We start from the raw sequence: 19268 nt of genomic DNA on the forward strand, positions 1-19268 counted from the left end.
TTAGGCAAGAGGTAGAACCCAGGAAAAAGTAGTGTCATGAAAATCTAGAAAGTGGAGCGTGTCCAGGAAGAGAGAGCGATTACCAGTATCAAGTAGAGCACATACTTTGAGAAGGATGAGGCCCGAAACAATAAAGACCACTATATTTGGCAATTAAGACACCACTGACAATTTTGAAGAGAGCAATTTCAGTTGAATGTTGAGGTCATAAATCTAGACTGCAAAGCATAGAGGAATAAATATGAAGAGAAGAGTTAGAGGTTATGAACGCAGAAAGCATTTTCAAGGAATTTGACTAAGAAAGGAAGGAGAGATATAAAATGGTAACTTGAGGGGATGATAGGCCCCATTGAAAGACAGTAAGGGTAGACCTGGACATGCTTGAAATTAGTCAGGAAGAAACTAGCCAGTGGGGAAAGGTTGAAGATTTAGGAAAGATTGATGATGATTGAATTTTCAGTCTTCTAGAGAAGATTGTAGGGGATAAGATCAATGGCATATGTAGAGGGGTTGGCCTTAACAAGGAAAAGGGCCATCTCATTATCAGAGACTGGGGAAAAGGAAGAGAGTTGAAGATTTTGGGATAAAGAGAAAGGAGAAGAAGGATCTCAGGTAGAATGGCTTCCATTTTCTCAGTAAAATAAGTGTAACATAGTTTCTCTGGCCCCTCTGAGGCTTGTTACATTTTACACTGATGCAGGGCTCTCTGTTACCCTCAGCGGTAGAAGGAACTCTTTTCTCTGACCCTACTTGTGTTTGCCCCATTTTAGATGCCCAGCGACTAGTATCCCAGAGCCTTTTAACCAGTCAACATTAGACTAGCAGGGATATTTACTTCAAAGATACAAAAAGGACAAACATACAAACACTTCCCTCAGCACCTGTGGAACATAATCCCCTTCCCCTCCCCACCTCCATACCTCTTCTGAATTGGTCTCTGAATAGGGGAAAGGGATTAATGTAACAATTTAGATAGTTCCTAAGTGGCATTAGTGCTACTAAGTTGAAGACCAAATCCCTGCTGGGCTAGCATCCCAGGTCCCTTGCTTCCCAGAGTTTTGATACTGGGCAGGCTGCAATATCCTACCTGGACTCTTGGACTGACAAATCCCTGTGGCTTGAGCACCTGGGTCTGACATTACTCCCTTTACCTAGAACAGAAAAGGAGGAAGGAAAATGCCAAAAAAGTCAGGGCCTGTCTCAGGTGGGGAAGAAGGAGGTGGCCCAAAGTCCCTTTCCCTTAACCACATGGTGTGAATGAAGGAGTCCTTCACTCTAAGATGGGAATGCAGGAAAACACCCAGGTGTGGCAGAGCCAATGGAAAAAGGTTGCTCCCAACCACACAGCGGGCAACACAGAATGTTCACGTATATTCCAATCCCACAGTCTCTTGGAAGCAGATCGCCAGCATCTCTGCCATCTTAGGTGGTTTAGGCAAGTGCCAACCCTCACTCTTCTCCAATACATAAATGTAATAATCTATTTACTAGATCATCAGTTTTTTTTCTCTATTTCATTCTTTTTAAAAAAAAATAGATGTCTGAGGCAGCTAGGTGAGGAAGTGGATGGAGCACAGGCCCTGGAGTCAGGAGGACCTAAGTTCAAATGCCGCCTCAGACCAAACACTTGACACTTACTAGCTGTGTGACCCTGGGCAAGTCACTTAACGCCAATTGACTAAAAAAAAGATGCCCTTTAACATCACTTTAATTTCAGCATATATTCCTGTTCTTCCCAACTTATTCAGTAGGTTATCCCTCTGAATTTTTAACAATTTTTTTTAAAGAAAGAAAAAAAAAAAACCAGCTTAGCAGGAAGTGTACAGGAAGCCCTTTGTCAGAAGACCTGTGTTTAAATTTTACATCCAGCCCTTGCTACCTATGTGATTTGGAGTAAGTCACTTCTCTGGCCCCTATTTGTTCACTCAGAAGTGAAAGGGTTGGATTATTGTGAGCTCCTAGGGAACACGGGTTATTATCAACATCATCATTTTTTTTTTAACTTTTATTAGTATCCCCAGCAGTTAGCACAGTGCCTGGCACATAGTAAGCGCTTAAGAAATGTTTATTGACTAAGATAGGGACCCTTCTAGCTCTAGATCCATGAATGGAGTATAACAGCATACATAACATTCCAAACCTATTCCAAACTCTTCTTCTTCAGGGGAGGGGTCGCTTATTTTTGAGCTCTGTTACTATTATCCACTACAGCTTAAATTCTTTGAAGGCAGGGACTCTTAGCCTCTAACCTCGCAGCCTGGCACATAGTGCTGCTTAATATGTTTGCTGCATTGAATTGCATGAGACTTACACTTACTAATAACAAAGAATGTTTGTTGACAAAATGAATGAAATTACCGACGACGTGGGTCCGAAGGGAGAGCGGGTGAGTACCTCTTTACTCATCTAAAGGGCGCAGAAGTACCGGGAGACCAGGTCTGGGCAAGTCTGCAGGGTGGAGCGAGCCCGGAGCGAGGCTGAAACTGATTGGTATCTGGAACGCCCGGAGGTGGGCGTGGGTGGGACGGCTTCGGCGCTGGGGAGCAGGCGGCGAAGGCGGGCTAGGGGGACGGTCCGGAGGCGGGCACTAGCCTCGCCCCTCGCTGGCGGAGAGAGGCCGAACTTGCTGCATTGCAGCCGCCGCGGCGCCGCTCCACTCCTCCCGGATAACAATGGCGGCTCCAAGCCCGAGCGGCGGCAGCGGGAGCGGCTCTCCCGGCGCCGTGGGGCCCCCCGGGCCAGGCCACACGGCCGTCAGCAGCATGCAGGGTAAGCAGCGCCTCCTCGCCCCGCCCCAAGACCCCCAAGCTGCCAGTGGCGGCCGAGGCCTCGCTCTCTGCCTCCCTCCTTCCCCACCCCGTAACCCCCCCTCCGCCCCGCCGCGGGCTTTCCTGGCCTAGTAGGCGCCGCTCTTGGGCCTGGTTGTCCCGCCGGCCCCGGAGCTTCCTACCGCAGCCTCGGTCCCGCAGACCCCGCCGCTCCTGGAAGCTCCCTGCGGCCCCGACCCGGGTCGGCCTCTGCCTCACCTGGCGCCCCGGCGGCTCAGGCCCCAGGGCTCAGTGCCCTCAGCAGAGCCCTCCAACCTGGGGATGGTTCCGTACCCCCTCCTCCTCCCCCCGGGAGGACGAAGGCGAGGAGGAGGAAGAGGAAGAGGAAGGCCACGCTAAGAGCCTAGCAGCCTCTCCCCCGTAACTCTCCTTAGAACAAATGCTTCATGACTTTGGAGTGAATTGGCTTTTTGGCTGGGAGTGGGGGAGGGGGAATCGAGCCAAAGTTTCACGGCTTCCCCAGGACCTGCCCCTGGTAATGAGGTGCGAAGGTGGTGTTTTGTTTTTTTTTTTTCTGGTTGTGGTGGCAGTTCTTCCATGCAGGCCTTTTTGCTTGAACTTGGATACTAGAAAATGGGAAACTTTATTTAAACCAAAGAACACAAACATATGCATTGTTATGTCACTGCCTCTCCTGTAGACCCCTAGTTTTTGAAAACATCTTTTAAGAAGGTGTTTTTTGTTTATTTGTTTTTTGGCAATGTTAACTGATCCTAAAAGATGCAGAAATAGGGGGACCGGGGGTTCAAGTCATGTCCTCTAACCCGTACTAGCTGTATGACCATGGGCAAGGCGATTGATCAATTAGTGCCCCGGGCAATTCTCTCAGAATTATAAACTACCGATGAATTGCTAGGGAGAAATCACAAGTTTTGATCCTCTTCCCACCCTCTCAAGCCACCCCCCCCAAAAAAAAGTCTGAAACCTTTGACTGAATTCATCATTTTAATACTCCATACTTGGGGTTTGGGAACTATTGAATGCAGGATGTTTGTTTTGTGTAGCCTTAGAAATCTCTGGTAACTTTTTACACTCTTCTTTCCTTGAATGAACAGAACCGGAGTGGGGGGGGAGGGGACGGGGACGGACAGTTCCATGGTAGCCAATATTGACTATTGTGACATTTTGGTTGCTCTCTTGAAAGAGTTGGTTGTTAATCGGTCAATAAACATTTATTAAGTACCTCTTATATGCAAGGCATTGTGCTAAGTAGTGAGTATACTAGGAAAAGCAAAAGATAGTCCCAAGTTCCAGCTCTGGGAGCTCACGATCAAAATGGATAAGACAAAACACAGTTGTGTACAAACACAAACAAGATGGATACAGGATAAATTGGAAATAATCATCAGAAGAAAGGAACTAATGTTAAAAGGAATCAGACAAGACTTTTTTTAGAAAGTGGGATTTCAGCTTGAAGTTAAAGGAAGCCAGGAATTGTAGGAATTGGAGATAAGAGGAAGAACATTCAGTTTGGACAGTAGATACCCCTATAAGTAAACTTCTCTCTGTCGACCAGAAGTACTCTGTCCTGTGGGTTTATTTTAATACTCAGACATTATCAGTATTCCTCATTTGTATTTTTTAGGCCTCTGTGATTCTTGTTTATGTTCTGTAGATCGTCCACAAAGGATCTATCCTGCCTGCAAGAAGTATTCTTTGGGGCTTTTAAAATGTTATGGGTACCATTACAGCATTTGGGCTGACTGTTGGTTATCCTTCCCTGTCAGTACTTGACCCACTAACCTTTTTTGGATCATATATCTCCTTGATGATATCTCTTAGGCTATTTCTTTTTAGGTATGTAGGAACTGGAAATATAGGCAGCCTACTTGAATCAACCATTTGTGTTAGATACATTTCTTTCTCTCAGTGGCACTGCATTCTAGTTGGGGAAAGAAGACAAACATCGAAGACTTAAATAAGACAAATTATTGTAAAGTGTCAAATGAAATCTAGAGGCAACATGGTATAGTGCAAACAATGATGAACTTGGAATTGATGACTAGAGTTCATATTCCATCTCTGCCATTTGCTATCTCTGTGACCTTGGGCAAGTCACTTAAACTTTTTGGGCTTTAGTTTTCTGATCTATGAAATGTGGGGTGGGGATGTTGGATTAGATTACCCCTAAGATTCACCTAGACCTCACCTAGGTCTATGAATCTTTAAATCAGTGGTGTCAAACTCAAATAGAAATGGGGGCTCAGGGGCAGCTAGGTGGTGCAGTGGATAGCAGACTAGCCTTGGAATCAACCTGAGTTCAAATGTGACCTCAGACACTTCCTTGCTGTGTGATCCTGGGCAAGTCACTTAACCCCATTGGCTAGCCAAAAAAAAAGAAAGAAAGAAACCAATGAACTATACTTAAATAAACCAATAAACTATACTTAAGAATTCCTTATGTTTTATTGTATTTTTATTCATTTTGTTAAATATTTCCAATTATATTTTAATCTGGTTCAGGCTGCACTGAGGAGGGGCTGCATTTTGACACCTTTGCTTTAAGGATTCATAAAACCTTGGCTTTATTTGTACTACTCACTTCACTTAACTCTGTCAGCTTGAAAGACCAAACAATCCCTGAGAGACCTTTGAGGTTGAAGTGACCTTAACTGTAAAGAGGTCACGTGAGTGTTCTGTTGTTTTAATTTAAGAAGACATAATTATTTTAAAACAATATCAAATGAAGTGTTTCCTGTAAAGTGTCTAGTCCCAGCAGTGTCTAGAAAGTAGCAGGACATTGGGGGAACTGTGTGGAAAGAGCATTTGATTTAGAGTCAGAGGACTTGGGTTTAAATCCTGACTCTGGTACTTAGTGCCATTGTGACAATTACTTAAATTCAACAAACATTTAAGTGCCTATGTGCCATGAGGGCATTCTCCTAGGCACTAGGGATACAAAAACAAAGATAAAACAGCCTTTGTTTTTAAGTGGGGAGGAAGCTAGGTAGCTCAGTGGATAGAGGGCTGGGCCTGAAGTCAGGAAGACCTGGGTTAAAATTCCGGCCTCAGACTCTAGCTGTATGACACTGGGCAAGTCACATAACTTCTGTTTGCCTTAATCCATGGTAGAATGAAATGGCAAACCACTGCAGTAACTTTGCCAAGAAAAACCTCACAGATAGTGTGATCCATGTGGTCATAAAGAGTAGGACACAATTGAACAAAAATTTTTAAGGGGCTTTTTACTGAGGTTATATTATATCAATCTTTATCATAGTCCCCAACTCTCAGATTCTGTGATACTGTGAATCAAGCATTTATTAAGTGCCTTCTATATGTTAGATGCCACATAAGCTTACATTCCATGAAGGGGAGAAAAATTATGTATACCTATAAGTAGATATGTATACACACACACATATATAAAATAAATAACAAGATAATCTGGGAGTTGTAGGTAATAACCTGTCAGGATCAAAAAAGGGCTTGTGTGGGAAGAGCACTTGGGCTGAGTTTTTGAACTAGGGATTCTGAGAGTTGGAGATGAGGGAGTACAGTCTAATTGGGAGACAGCTTGTGCAAAGGCAAAGGATGTGAGAGATGGAGTATTGTCAGTGAGGTGCAGCAAGAATACCAATTTGACTGAACTTCATGTAGGAAGGAGCACATGAGCTGAGTCTGAAATGATTCTAAAGATTGTAAGAGGCAGAAAGAAGTGTTTTTCAGGCATAGAGGACAATCTGAAAAGGCAAAAACTTTGGGGTGGCTTGTTCAGTTTTGAGAACAGTTGTTATGCCAATTTAACTGGAATATAAAATGTATGAAGAGGAATATACAACAATTCTGGAAAAATAGGTGGGATCTAGTTTGTGAACGACATGAAAATCTGAGCTGAAGAGTTTTTATTTTTCCCAGAGGTAATAGTGAGTCACAGAAAATTTTTGAGTAGGGAGTGACATGGTCACACTTATGTCTGAAAAAATCTTAATTTAGCTGCTTTATGAAGGCTGGATTGGCATCAAGATAGAAGACAGTGTGTTATGGAACTGATTAAATATAGAGTCAAGACTGGAAAGAAATGTGTAGGGGTGATTAATTTAAAGAATTGGTACAGTGGAAAGAACACTGCTTTTGGAGTCAGAGACAAATTGGTAGACTATTGCAATAGTCTCCCTGTACTTAGGGTGATGAATGTTAGTGGAGAGAAGGGGATGATTGTGAGAGATGGTAGAATCAATTAGATTTAGCAACTGATTGGATTGTGGGGATAAGGGAAAAGGAAGAGTTGAGTATGGATGGCTTTTCCTTTGAAAACCTGGGTGACCAGAAAGATGATGGTCACTCACCAGAAATAGTGAAGTCTGGAGGAGGGAACAGTTTGGGGATAAATTCCATTTTGGAGGTGTTGAATTTGAGATTTCTAGGCTTCAGTTTCCTCCTATAAAATGAAGATGTTGGATTAGATTATTTTTAAGTCCATTTAAAAATGTTTTGATCTTATGGTTCTTTTTAATTTGACAAAAAATAATTAAAGGAGATCAAAAGCCTGTTTACATGCAATACTTCCACCCAAACTTTGTCCCAGGATTCATAGGGTGGGATGGTGAGGCTTGACTCAGAGCCTTTTGAGACTATCTAGTTTTTCCATATATCTGGATGATTTCTGGTCCTGATGGATCAACTCAACTCAACAGTTCTTTATTAAGGGTCTGCCACATGCAGAATATTGTACTAGAGAGTCAAGCACACACTAAATATAATAGTTACTTCCCTTTGCTGTAGTGATATATAGGATCATAGATTTAGAACTGGAAAGGACATGACAGGTGAAGCTCCTTCATTTTACAGATAGGTTCATGTACACTAATAAGAATCATGCAGTAGAAGAGAGTGACAGCACTGCCTGAGTAGATATGGGAAAGCTAAAAAAGAAATTGAACTTTAGCTGAGCCTTAAAGAAGATCAGAGATTCTCAAAGATGCGAAGAGGACGGAGTACATTCCAGAAATGGGGGGCAAAATGTATTTAGAGGGAAATAATATGCTGAATTCAGGATTCTTAGTAGTTCAATTTTGCTTACCTTAGAATCTGTGAAAGGAAAGAGTATGAAATAAAACTGGAAAGGTAAGTTGGAGCCTGATTGTGTAAGGCCTTAATGCCAAGCTAAGGAGTTTATTTTATCCCTGAGAAAAAATAGGGAGACATTTAAGATTGTGGTTTGGGAATGGGCATGGTCCTGTTACTTAGGAAGATTATTTATAGTAACTCTATGGAGGAGGCAGCATGATGTAGTGCATTAAATTTGGAGTTAGTAGGACCTGAGATCAAATCCAGTCTCAGACCCTTGACACTTACTAGCTGTGTGACCCTGAGCAAGTCACTTAACCCCAATTGCCTTGCCAAAAAAAAAAAAAAGAGAGAGACAGAGATTTGGAGTTAGGAAAACCTGGGTTCATACATATTCTTCCTTAGACACTCACTAACTGTGTTACCTTGGGCAATCCACTTAACCTCTCTGTGCTTTATTTGCTTTATCTGTAAAATTAAGGGTTTGGATTCCATAGCCTCTATGATCCTTTCCAGCTCTGAATCTTCTGATCCTAAATATGCATTGGAAAGAGGGATATTGTTGAAGCAGGGACTTTGATTAGGAGGTATAGGTATAGGTGATGAGGGCATGAATTAAAGTGGTAGCTGTTAGCAAAGAAGGTGGGGTGGTGGTGTCAAGTTTTACCTCCACAACTGATTAGACATAGGAGTGAGGGAAATGTTTGTTCATTGATGGTACGTTGCTTAGTGCTTCTTGATTGAATGAATGGAGATTGAGAAAGAAGAGGTAGACAGGTAAGAGAAGAAATTGGAAAGTAAGCATTTATTATGGGATAGCACTATGCTGAGCCCTTTTCAAATATTATTTCATTTGGTCCTCACAACAACTCTCTGTGAGGTAGGTGTTATCCCCATTTTACAGGGAAGGAAACTGAGACAGAGGGAAGTTAAGTAAATTTACCCAGGGTTATACATCTAATGTGTCTGAGGTTGGATTTCAGTTTAGGTCTTCCTGTCTCCAGACCTCGTGTTTATCCACTGTGCTACCTGTGCATCTACTGATGAGGACTGGGAAAAGATTTATCTTATTCAGCAATTAAGAGATGTTTGGTAACTTTAGGGGGGAAAAAAAGTTTTATTTGAGATGATGGGGTCTAAGCCAGATTGCAAGGTTTTGAGTACTGAGAGGGGAAGAAGTTGAGGCAAAGAGTGTAGAAAACTTTTTCCAGGGGTTAGGAGACTGTGAAAGGGAGAAGAGATAGGATAATAAAGTGAGGGGATGGCAGGATCAAATGGATCTTTTTTTTTTTTAAAGCTTTGGAAGATCTGGGCATATTTGTAGGCACCAGGAAATAACTGATAAAGGAAAAATCGAGGATTTGAGAGAGGAAATGAGCCAAAGAGCATGAGAGGAGGGATGAAAGAGAAGGTTGGCAAGAGAAGGGTTACCTCCATCTAGAGATTAGAAAAGGAGGATTGAACAGAGAAGAACAATGTACCATGATTTTGTGGTGTGAATTTAGGGAAAATTGGGAGTTCAAAGGAGATTGCTTTATTTTCCAAGTAAATTAGGTGATGAGGTCCTCTGTTGGGAGGGAATAGCGATAGAATTGTGTGGGTGACTTGAGAAGAGAATATTTGGAACAGCTGTTAGAAGAGCTGATTGTGGTAGAGAGAGATTAAAAGGATTGCCCCACAGCTGTTAGGGCCTAGTTAAGATTAGTTTACATAACTTTCTAGAAGTCCTAGTCTGCAAGTTTATGTAACTTTTTCCATCAGGCTTAGTAGCCAGGAAGAGAGAAGGAGGTAGATAGGGCTTAACCTATGGTTGGGTTTGTTAAGATACTAGCTGGTTTTGTGTCCCACCGAAGACACTAAATAGTTGTGTGAACTTGGGCAAATAGATTGATCTGTTATTAGCTTCAGTTTCCTTTTGTGTAAAATGAGGATGAGACTAGCATCTGCCTCTTTTGGTGGTTGAGAAGATCAAATGAGGTAATGTATATAAAGTGCTTTGCAAACCTTGCAGCCTTTATTAATGTAAACTGTTATTAATGGGGCAAGGGCATCAAGTTTAGAACACATCATGCAACTAATTAAAATATAGGTCAAGACTGGAAAGAGATGAGCCTACTCATTGATTTAGAGAATTGGTACAGTAGAAAACACTCATTTAGAGTCAGAGAACCTGAATTTGAATCATGACTCTCTTTAGTGTGTGACATCAGGCATGTCAGTAAACCTCATGGGGCCCCAGGTTTTTAATCTATAAAATGAATAAATTGAATTAGAAGACCTCTGGAATCCTTCTTTCTTTAATCTGTAATTCTGGAGGTTCCTGTGATGACACAGAATAGATTTAGGACAAGTGGTTAATTTATAATTGAAAAGAGGAATTTCAGAGTTTGAATCATAGACATAGTGAGATCTAGGAGGTAATTATCTTTGTAGATGACTGTGGTAGAGTGATTCAGATATATGAAGTTTTGTTCTGAGGCTAGTGTGTGCATTCTGAATGGTACACTAATTATTACAAATAGAATGTATAAGAAATTGTTTTTGATATGATTTTCTTGCCTGAAGGAAATTATGAAGATATATTAATCATAATTTAGTTTATAAAATTTAGTCTATTGATTTAGGTTAATATTATGGCTATACCTCCATAGGCTTTGTCTGCTAAGAACTTCCCTGGGCATCTGATCAGATTTGGTTTTTGGACCACATTGTGAGATGCCCTGTACCCCCTAATATTTTGTCTATTCTTATTTGCCACTATATTTTTTAGCTGTTTCTTTTGATTTTCTGAGTGGGATGGGAATATGATGCTTCTAGGAGAGCTGGTTTTAGATTTGAACTGACCTTCACTTATGTTTTGGAGACAGTCCTAAGACTATAATACAAAGATTGTGGTGTGCTTCAGGAAAATGCAACATATGTGTGTATACATAATATTATAGTCTTTTATATGTATATACATATACACACATGTATATATGTGTATATATACACACACAAACATTTTTGGGGGGATGGATTTGTGATTTCATCAGTATTGAGAACTTTGAGGATACTTCCTCTAATAACTTGAATTATGTTATCTTAGAGAGTTTTCTGGAGAATTGAAAAGTTTAGCAACTTTCCCACAGTTACAAACTATATGTCAGGGTTGGGACTTGTACATATGTCCTCCTGATTTAAAGCTGACCCATCCAGTACACCAAACTGCCAGTCTCGCTATAATATATTGTCTAAAGAGAGTTGCACAGGAGAAGCAAATAAAGGATAGCAGAAAGATTTTTGATCAGAAAAGGAGGAGAACTAGTTAAACACAGATAAATGATATGGCCCATATTAATTTTACTTAGTAGTTATTCCTTATCTAATTTGTGATGGTCATATCTGATATTCTCTGCAGTACCAAACTGGTACTATTTGGGCATTTTCCATTCTATGTCCTATCCTTCACTTTGGTCTGGTTATAAAGATAGTTTGGGACAGCTGTGCAGAGTCCTGGCAGAAAGGGTAGGGTGAGGGTGAACCCATCCTGGGTTAGAAAGAGTGTGGGTGACCCAGCCATGCTTAGGAAATAGGTTTGGAGGCCTCCTCCCTCTGGGAATGTACTGTCTTCGAGATTTCACTTAATGTGTCCTGACTCACTGTAGCCTTTCCTTCTTGTGGAGTGCACAGTCTTGTAATTGTGTACATTGTTTTCTTGGTTAGGCTTACATCTTTCTGTATTGGTTCACACAATTCTTCCCAGGTTTCTTTGAACTTCTCATGTTTGTTTATTTTTTAACAGCATAATAATCTATTAAAGTCTTAGATTTTATTAAAAGTCTTATATTTCTGTAGCTATTCTCTACTTGATGGGCCCTTATTTATTTTGGTACATATAGATGTGTGTGTGTGTGTGTGTGTGTGGTTATGTTTTCCATGGGGAATATGACCAGTAGTGCGATCACTGGTATAGGTGGTATGAATAATGTTACCTTTTCTTTAGTAATTCCAAAGAATTTTTGAGAAGAGTTAGACCAACTCTAACAAGAATGCATTAGTGTGTTTGCTTTCCTATAGACTCTTTAGTATTGACAGTCTTCTATGCTACTTAATAGGGTATGAAGTGAAGCGTCAGGTATTTTAATTTGAATTTTTCTTCTTTTTTAGTATGTCTTTTTCTTCACCCCATCTCATTTGAAGAGGTGGCCCATGAGGCAAAACTGTTTACATGCACATGTAATCTCATTCCATTGTGTCTTCTTTAGCAGATTGCCCCATCATCTTTCCTTTCTAATTGATCTTTGATGAAAAGAGGGTCATTGAGGCATTTAAAAAAAACACACCAAAGAGAACAGAAGTTTAAAAAGAATCTGTCAAGCCAGGACAGCTCTAAAAGTAACATGTTGAATTTCTTATATATTTTCTTTTAAAGAGAGCTGTAGAGATTCACAGTTTCACTTGTAATCCTCTTTTTCTGTTCTACTGTGTATGTGAAAATGTTCTTTTTTGGACTTTGTTAAATTTGTAATTTGAAAAATAAAATTAAAAAAATTGTCATTTCTCAGGGAACTTGTAGGCTTTCTGTTGCTCACTTGTGAGAAACTCTTTTTTGTTTATTTGTTTTGTTTTTTGCCACAGTCATGCTAGTTACCAAAGTTTATAACCTAGAAGTCATTTTTGACTTTTTTGTTTTCCATTTCCCTCAAATCCAACCAGTTGCTATCCATCCACTCTCTGGACTTCAGCCATTATTACCTTTTTTCAGTTGCTCATTGTCTCTTTCTTGGACTATTGTAATAGTCTCCTAATTAATCTCACTGTTTTCCTTTTCCAGTTTTTTCTCCACATAGCAGCTAAAATAAGTTTCAAAATAACAAGCCTGACCACATGACTCCCAAACTGAAAAATCATCTGTTTCCTTGTTGCCTCTAAGATGTGTCAGCCTGACATATAAAGACCTTCATAATCTCCCTCCATCCTAACTTCTCATGCTTATTTTGTATTACTCTTCTCTCACTATATAGTCAGGCCAAACTGACTTGTCCCTCACTGTACTATGAAATGAACATTGCATCTCCCACTTCTGTGTCTTTGTAGAGGCTATCATCTATATGTGGCATGTACTCCCCTCCTTTCTGCTGCCTCTTTGAATCCTTACTTTTCTTCAGGGGTCAACTCAAGTGCAAACTCATAAGCAAAAGCCTTTCCTGATTCTCCTGTTTTATCAGTAGTTTTTTTCTCTTCAGCTTTTTAAAAAAATTTATTTAAATGTCTAAATGTTATATCCTGCTAATAGAATGTAAGCTCCTTGAGAACGTTTTTCCTAGACTGTTTTTCATTTTATCTTTGTATTTCCAGTCTTATGTCAGCTTAGGGAAATCCCTCTACCTCTTCAGATTGCAATCCTCATATGAATTAGTAGAGAAGTCCTAAGGAAGAAATCTAAACTATCAATATCTATGTGAAAAAAATGTTAAAATGACTAATTATTAGAGAAATGCAAATTAAAGTGCCTTTGAGCCTTTATCTCTCACTCATTAGGTAAGTGAAGATGGCAGAAAAGGAAAATGACAAAATTGAAGAGACCATGGGAAAATATATACATTAATGGAGCTATGAATTGGTCTAGTCATTCTGGAAAGCAATTTGGAAGTATGCCCAAAGAGTTAACTATATAACCTAGTGATACCATTACTAGGCCTGTATGTCTAAAGAGATCAAAGAATGAGGAAAAGGATCCAAATTTACAAAAATATGTATACCAGCTCTTTTTGTGATGGAAAAGAACTGGAAACTAAAGGGAATACCTATCAATTGGGGAATAGCTGAACAAATTATATTCTGAATGTAATATGATATCATGACTATAAAAATGAGAAAAGGAACTGTTTCAGAGAAATATGCTGTGTGAAATGAGCAGAACCAGAAGAATAATATAGGAACAACTACCACTTCAAGGGAAAACCACTTTTGAAAAATTTAACACTGATCCATGCAATGACCAGCTATCATTTCAGAAGACTGAAGATGAAGTATGCTTACCCATCTTCTGAGTGAGGTGATGGGCTCAAAATTCAGAGTGCTACATACAAACCTGGACATGGCAAATGTGGGAATATGTGTTTGTTTTTACTATGCATATGTTAAAAGGGTGTTGCTTTTCTTTATTTTCAATTTGGGGGTGGAGTGAAGCATAGGGATTGAGTTACCAAAAACAACAACAAAAAAAGAACAGAGGAAATCCAAAAGGAATCACTGATAAGCAAGATGGCTTTGAAAGTTAACTGTCAAGTTTATTAATTTGGTATGAAATTAATAAGAAAAGTAGGCTCTGTATAATGCAGATTTGCAGTGTTGTGTACAAACCCCTCATGTTTTATAGTGTATATTGAAATTCTAATTTTATTTGGTGTTTGCTAAATTCAGAAATTTAAACAAAATATTTTAAGTAAATTTTTAAAAAGAAAAAAAGTACAGTCATAAGCTGGAGAGTATCTGGGGGAGTTCATGACATATTAGGATCAGTTGAAGGAATTGAACATGTTTAGCTTGGAAAAAACAAGACTCAGGAGACATAATAATGATCTAGAAATATTTGAAGGGATTGGAGGAGGGATTTGGCTTGTTCTGTGTGTCCCCAGAGGGCAGAATTGAGAGTAATGATTGGAAGTTGCAAAGAGACTAATTCAGGCCCGATATCAGGAAAGACTTCCTTAACTGTTAGAGCCATTCAAAAGTGTCAATGGCTTTCTCTGAGAAGTAGTGAATTCTCTCCCCTGCTTGGCTGTCTTCCAGCAGAGGCTGGACAGTTACTTGTCAGGTATGTTGTAGTGAGGAATTCCTTTTTTTATGGGTTGGACTAGATGGCTATTAAGGTGCCTTCTCTCAAAATCTGTGATTTTGTGAGATAAGTAGTCAGCAGGTAGGGATAGTTTGCTAAAGTGATGCAAACTATCAACAACTATGTGAAAAAATACTCCAAATTCAGTTCTACAGGTCAGTAGGCATCTGTTAAGTATCTACTATGTGCTACGCACTATGCTAAGCAATACTGATACAACAAAGGCAAAAGACAGTCCCCATTCTCAAGGAACTCAGTCTAATGGAGGGGACAACATATAAACAATTATATAAAATCAAAATATAGACATGCTAAATTGAAAATAATCTTCCTTCTCTTCCCATCCCACCAAGGAAAGAAAAATACAGTCATTGTAGCAAATACGCATAGTCAAGCAAGGCACGTCCATGTATTTGCTATGTCCAAAAATGGATAGAAATTATTTTTTAATCAGTTTGAGTAGCTTGTAAAAAACTAGGAGTTGTTCTGGAAAATAGAGTATTTGACAAATACTTATTAAAACAGGAAGTTATAATCATGCTGATATGGAATTAATTCTGAATATTTTAGCCACCAGAATTAACTTAAAATAAATCTACCATGAATCCATATCTTCTTCTTCCCTAACCCCTTCAGGTCCAAACTACAGAGTAGGTAGCAGAAAGTGTGACACATTCTTTACAATAAGAGCCTCAGATTTGGCTTTCAATGATAGGTTTCCCAAACCTTTTCACCGTGATCTGAGCCCTTTACCAACATTAAGTAAGAAGATCATATTTTACTGTTAGATTTTAAAATTTTATTTTTTGTGCCATAAAACAAATGTTTGCTTGTTTAGGGTAAGATAAGTAATTAAAATGTAGTGAATATATCTTTTAGATTTAAACTTATATTGTGTTTTTTGTTGTACAAGTTAAAAATCAGAAAGTGAGGCATAACCAGTCTCAGTTTTTCTTTTATTTTTCTAAGATGGGTGAAATGAAAAGGAGAGCAAATACCAATTACCAACAAATATTTACCAAGCTCCTACTCTGTGCCAGACTTTGTTCTAGACACTGGGGATATAAATACAAAGATCTTAAATTCTAATGGAAGAGACAACAAGTTCGTATATAAGCTTATGCTAAATAAATATAAAGAGAAGGCACTAGCAGTTTTTGAATTCAAGAAAGGCTTTATGTAGAAGTGGGTGCTTGAGGTGCTTGATTAAGGAAGGGAGGGATTCTGTGAGGTGGAGGTGAGAAGGGACTTCGGAAGTATTCTAGGTAGGGAGAACAACCCAAAGGTACTGAGATGGGAGATGGAATATCACGAATAAGGAAAATAGAAATGATCAGTTTGGCTGGATAGCAGAGTTCAGAAGTGGGAGTAATGTACACTAAGTCTAGAAACCTAGAACAGTTGAGAAAGGCTTCAAAATCTACACAGAAGAGTTAATATTGTATTGTAGAGGCAGTAGGAAGCCACTAGATTTGATTGAGTTGTGCTGGGGTCGGGGAGGAGTGTGATATGGTCAAATCTACAGTTAAAGAAAATCACTTTGGAGCAGAACTAGGAGAACATTGTATACAGTAACAGCAATATTGTGCTCTAGTCTCGTAGACTTGTATCTTCTTGGCAATGCAAGGATCTAAGGCAACTCCAAAAGACTCATGATGGAAAATGCTGTCCACATCCAGAGAAGGAATTATGGAGTCTGAATGCAGATTGAAGCATACTATTTGCTCTCTTTTTTTGTTGTTTTATTTTGTTTTCTCTTTCTCATGGTTCTTCCCATTGGTTCCAGTTCTTCTTTACAACAGGACTAATGTGAAAATATGTTTAATATGAACGTATATGTAGAGCCTATATCAGATTGCATGCTGACTTGGGGAGGGAGGAGGGGAAGAAGAAAGGGAGAGAAAATTTAAAACGCAAAAGCTTATGGAAGTGAATGTTGAAAACTAAAAATAAATTAATTTTAAAAAGTAAACAATAACCTATTAGTTATCAAATCCAGTTCACCTCTTCTTAGTTCTAGTATTTCTTTACCTTACCTGCTATGTATGCTGTTGAGGCAAGACTGAGAAATAGTATTATTTTATTTTATTTTTTTTAGGCAATTGGGGTTAAGTGACTTGCCTGGGGTCACACAGCTAGTAAGTGTCAAGTGTTTAGTCTGAGGCTGGATTTGAGCTCAGGTCCTTCTGACTTCAGGGTCGGTGCTCTATCCACTGCGCCCCTAGCTGCCCCAAGACTGAGAAATAGAAAACTTACTGTGCCTGGATTTAGAAGGTAGTTTCACATAACTGCTTTTTTTTTTTTTTTTTGAGAGAAGGGCAAAGAGTAGGTTTATTATGAGCGAGAGGAGAGGAAATGAGAGTTAAAGGTGAAGTAGAAGGATAGGAAGTCATATTTAGACTGAGATTTTAAAGTTCCAATTCTTGTCAGTAACCTGTGTTTCTTGTGCTTCATTTCCATTTCTGCATATCAAATTCATCCATAGAATCTCTGTTATTGATGGTTTTGATTTCTTGGTTCCTTCCATTTCTCCATTTTAATCAATTATAACAAACACTGTCTGTTGAGACTCTGTCATCCGCCTCAAGCCTTCGTTCTGTTGTTTTAAGCATTTAAGCTTTGCCAGTATCTTAGAGAGTTCTCTGTTAGAGTGGATCAGGATGATCATTGTCCAGTACCAAATGTCCATCTATATAAAACAACAGAGTCCCCCAGGCAAAGAGAATGAGCATAATCCAATGCCAGAGCCAGTCCTTGGCCTCGTTTTCAGGTTCTCAACTCTCTCCCTTTGCATCTAGAGCTCAAAGAGCTGCAAACAACATAACGGCTTGAACACTAGCACAGATGGGTGGGTTGCCCTTTTTTTTTTTTAATTTCGGTGCATGATGCTACAAACAAATTAGTATTAGTTGGGAGTCCTGGAGCAGTTTCTTTCAGAAGTCCTTCTGGTGTTGTGAGTAGGAAGCTTTCATTTCGAGTCCTTGGATTTTGCATTCTTTCACTGGAGTTTTTTTCTCTGAGGGACATATTCTCAGTAAGAAACATGGCATCTCTAGATCACACAATATAATGATCTCCCAGGTGCTGGGCATTTTTCTTTAAGTTTTCATGCTCCAAAAAATTCTTCTTTACAAGGTACCTGATATCTTTCCAAAGTACCATCTTTTCTGGCTCAATCTTCCTTTCCTTCCTAAGCAAGATGTTGCCGCGACTGCAAGATGTTTTCAGAAGAATATGTTTCGGGGCAGCTAGGTGGCGCAGTGGATAGAGCACTGGCCCTGGATTCAGGAGGACCTGAGGTCAAATGCGGCCTCGGACACATAACATTTACTAGCTGTGTGACCCTGGGCAAGTCACTTAACCCCATTGGCTAACCCAAAAGATAAATAAATAAATAAAAAAGAAGAGTGTGTTTCTGAGTCACTGAAATTATCAGCTCTTGACCCTGACAAAGACTGGCTATGTGATTCTAGGCAACTCACTCTTAGTGCTCTAGAGGGGGGCTCACCCAGAGCTCCTCCCCACCTGTATTTGTTTAGCTAATTAGCAGAGGTGATGAAAAATCTGATTACTTTTCTCCGAAGCAGAAACCATCAAAATCATGAATACCCTCTTTAGACTTAGCTAAAACAGTGATCCATGGAGGGAGGGGAAGGGGCTCCTGTGACTTCTCTCCAAACCACCTCAGCCTCCAGCAGGCTGCCTCAGGAATGGGGAGTGGATGTTGATTCACATACCTTCTTGACAAAAGATATTTGAAAATGCAAAAGTCACCTCATCTGTTTGAGTTTTAGTTTCTAAATTTGTAAAATGATATGTAGTAATATTTGTTTTATATGCCTCTCATGATTGTTGTAGGAGAAAAGGCTTTATAAACATTAAACAGGAAAATAAAAAAGAAAAGAAAAGAAAATGACTTTGGCACCTGTGTATAGAATGGACTGGAATAGGAGGAGAATGAAGGGAGCCTAGAAGTGCGATATCTTTTACACTATGCTTCAAAGTAGTAATTCTCAAAGCAATTTGGTATTGGTAAAAAAAAAAAAAAAAAAGAAAGGAATCAATTTGTGCAACAGATTAAGTGCACTACACATTACTGAAGCAAATTAATTTAGTACCAAAGTATCTGATAAATACAAAGACCTCAACTACTGGGATATGGAGTTAGTGTTTAACAAAAAATGCTGGAAGAATTGGGCTGTAATAAGGAAAAAATTAGATTTAGACCAATACTTTATATCAAAATAAGCTCCATGTGGATACATAATCTAGATTTAAAGGTCATGTCATAAATATGGTAAAAAACACATGGAAAAAATATCTATTGGATCTATGGATTGAAGAAAAGTTAATAAGCAAAGAAGAAATAGAACAGACTACAGAAGAGAAAAAGTATAATTTTGATGGCATAAAATTAAGCTTTTACACCACCAAATCCAGTAAAGATAAGATTAAAAAGGAAAATGAGTGGAGGATGAGGAATAAACTTTTCTTTGATAAAGGTACCTTCTGCTCCCCTTCCCCAAGATGGTGTGCAATCTGATATCAGCTATACATGTACAATCATATTAAACATATTTTCACATTAGTCATGTTGTAAAGAAGAA

At 39.3% G+C, this 19268-nt stretch overlaps 1 protein-coding gene across 4 annotated transcripts in view; it reads left to right on the forward strand.

The window, feature by feature from the left end:
• The first annotated feature begins 2672 nt into the window (after nucleotides 1–2672).
• The window catches only part of MAP2K4 (mitogen-activated protein kinase kinase 4), a 272193-nt gene continuing 255597 nt past the window's right edge, over nucleotides 2673–19268 (forward strand). For all 4 annotated transcript variants that reach the window (XM_027850071.1, XM_027850075.1, XM_027850073.1 and 1 more), the window contains exon 1: nucleotides 2673–2769. In XM_027850071.1, coding sequence (XP_027705872.1) covers nucleotides 2673–2769 — 97 coding nt within the window. The remainder of the gene's footprint in view (nucleotides 2770–19268) is intronic.

This window comes from Vombatus ursinus, unplaced genomic scaffold (genome assembly GCF_900497805.2).
Source record: "Vombatus ursinus unplaced genomic scaffold, bare-nosed wombat genome assembly UNPS02008996.1, whole genome shotgun sequence".
NCBI lineage: Eukaryota > Metazoa > Chordata > Mammalia > Diprotodontia > Vombatidae > Vombatus > Vombatus ursinus.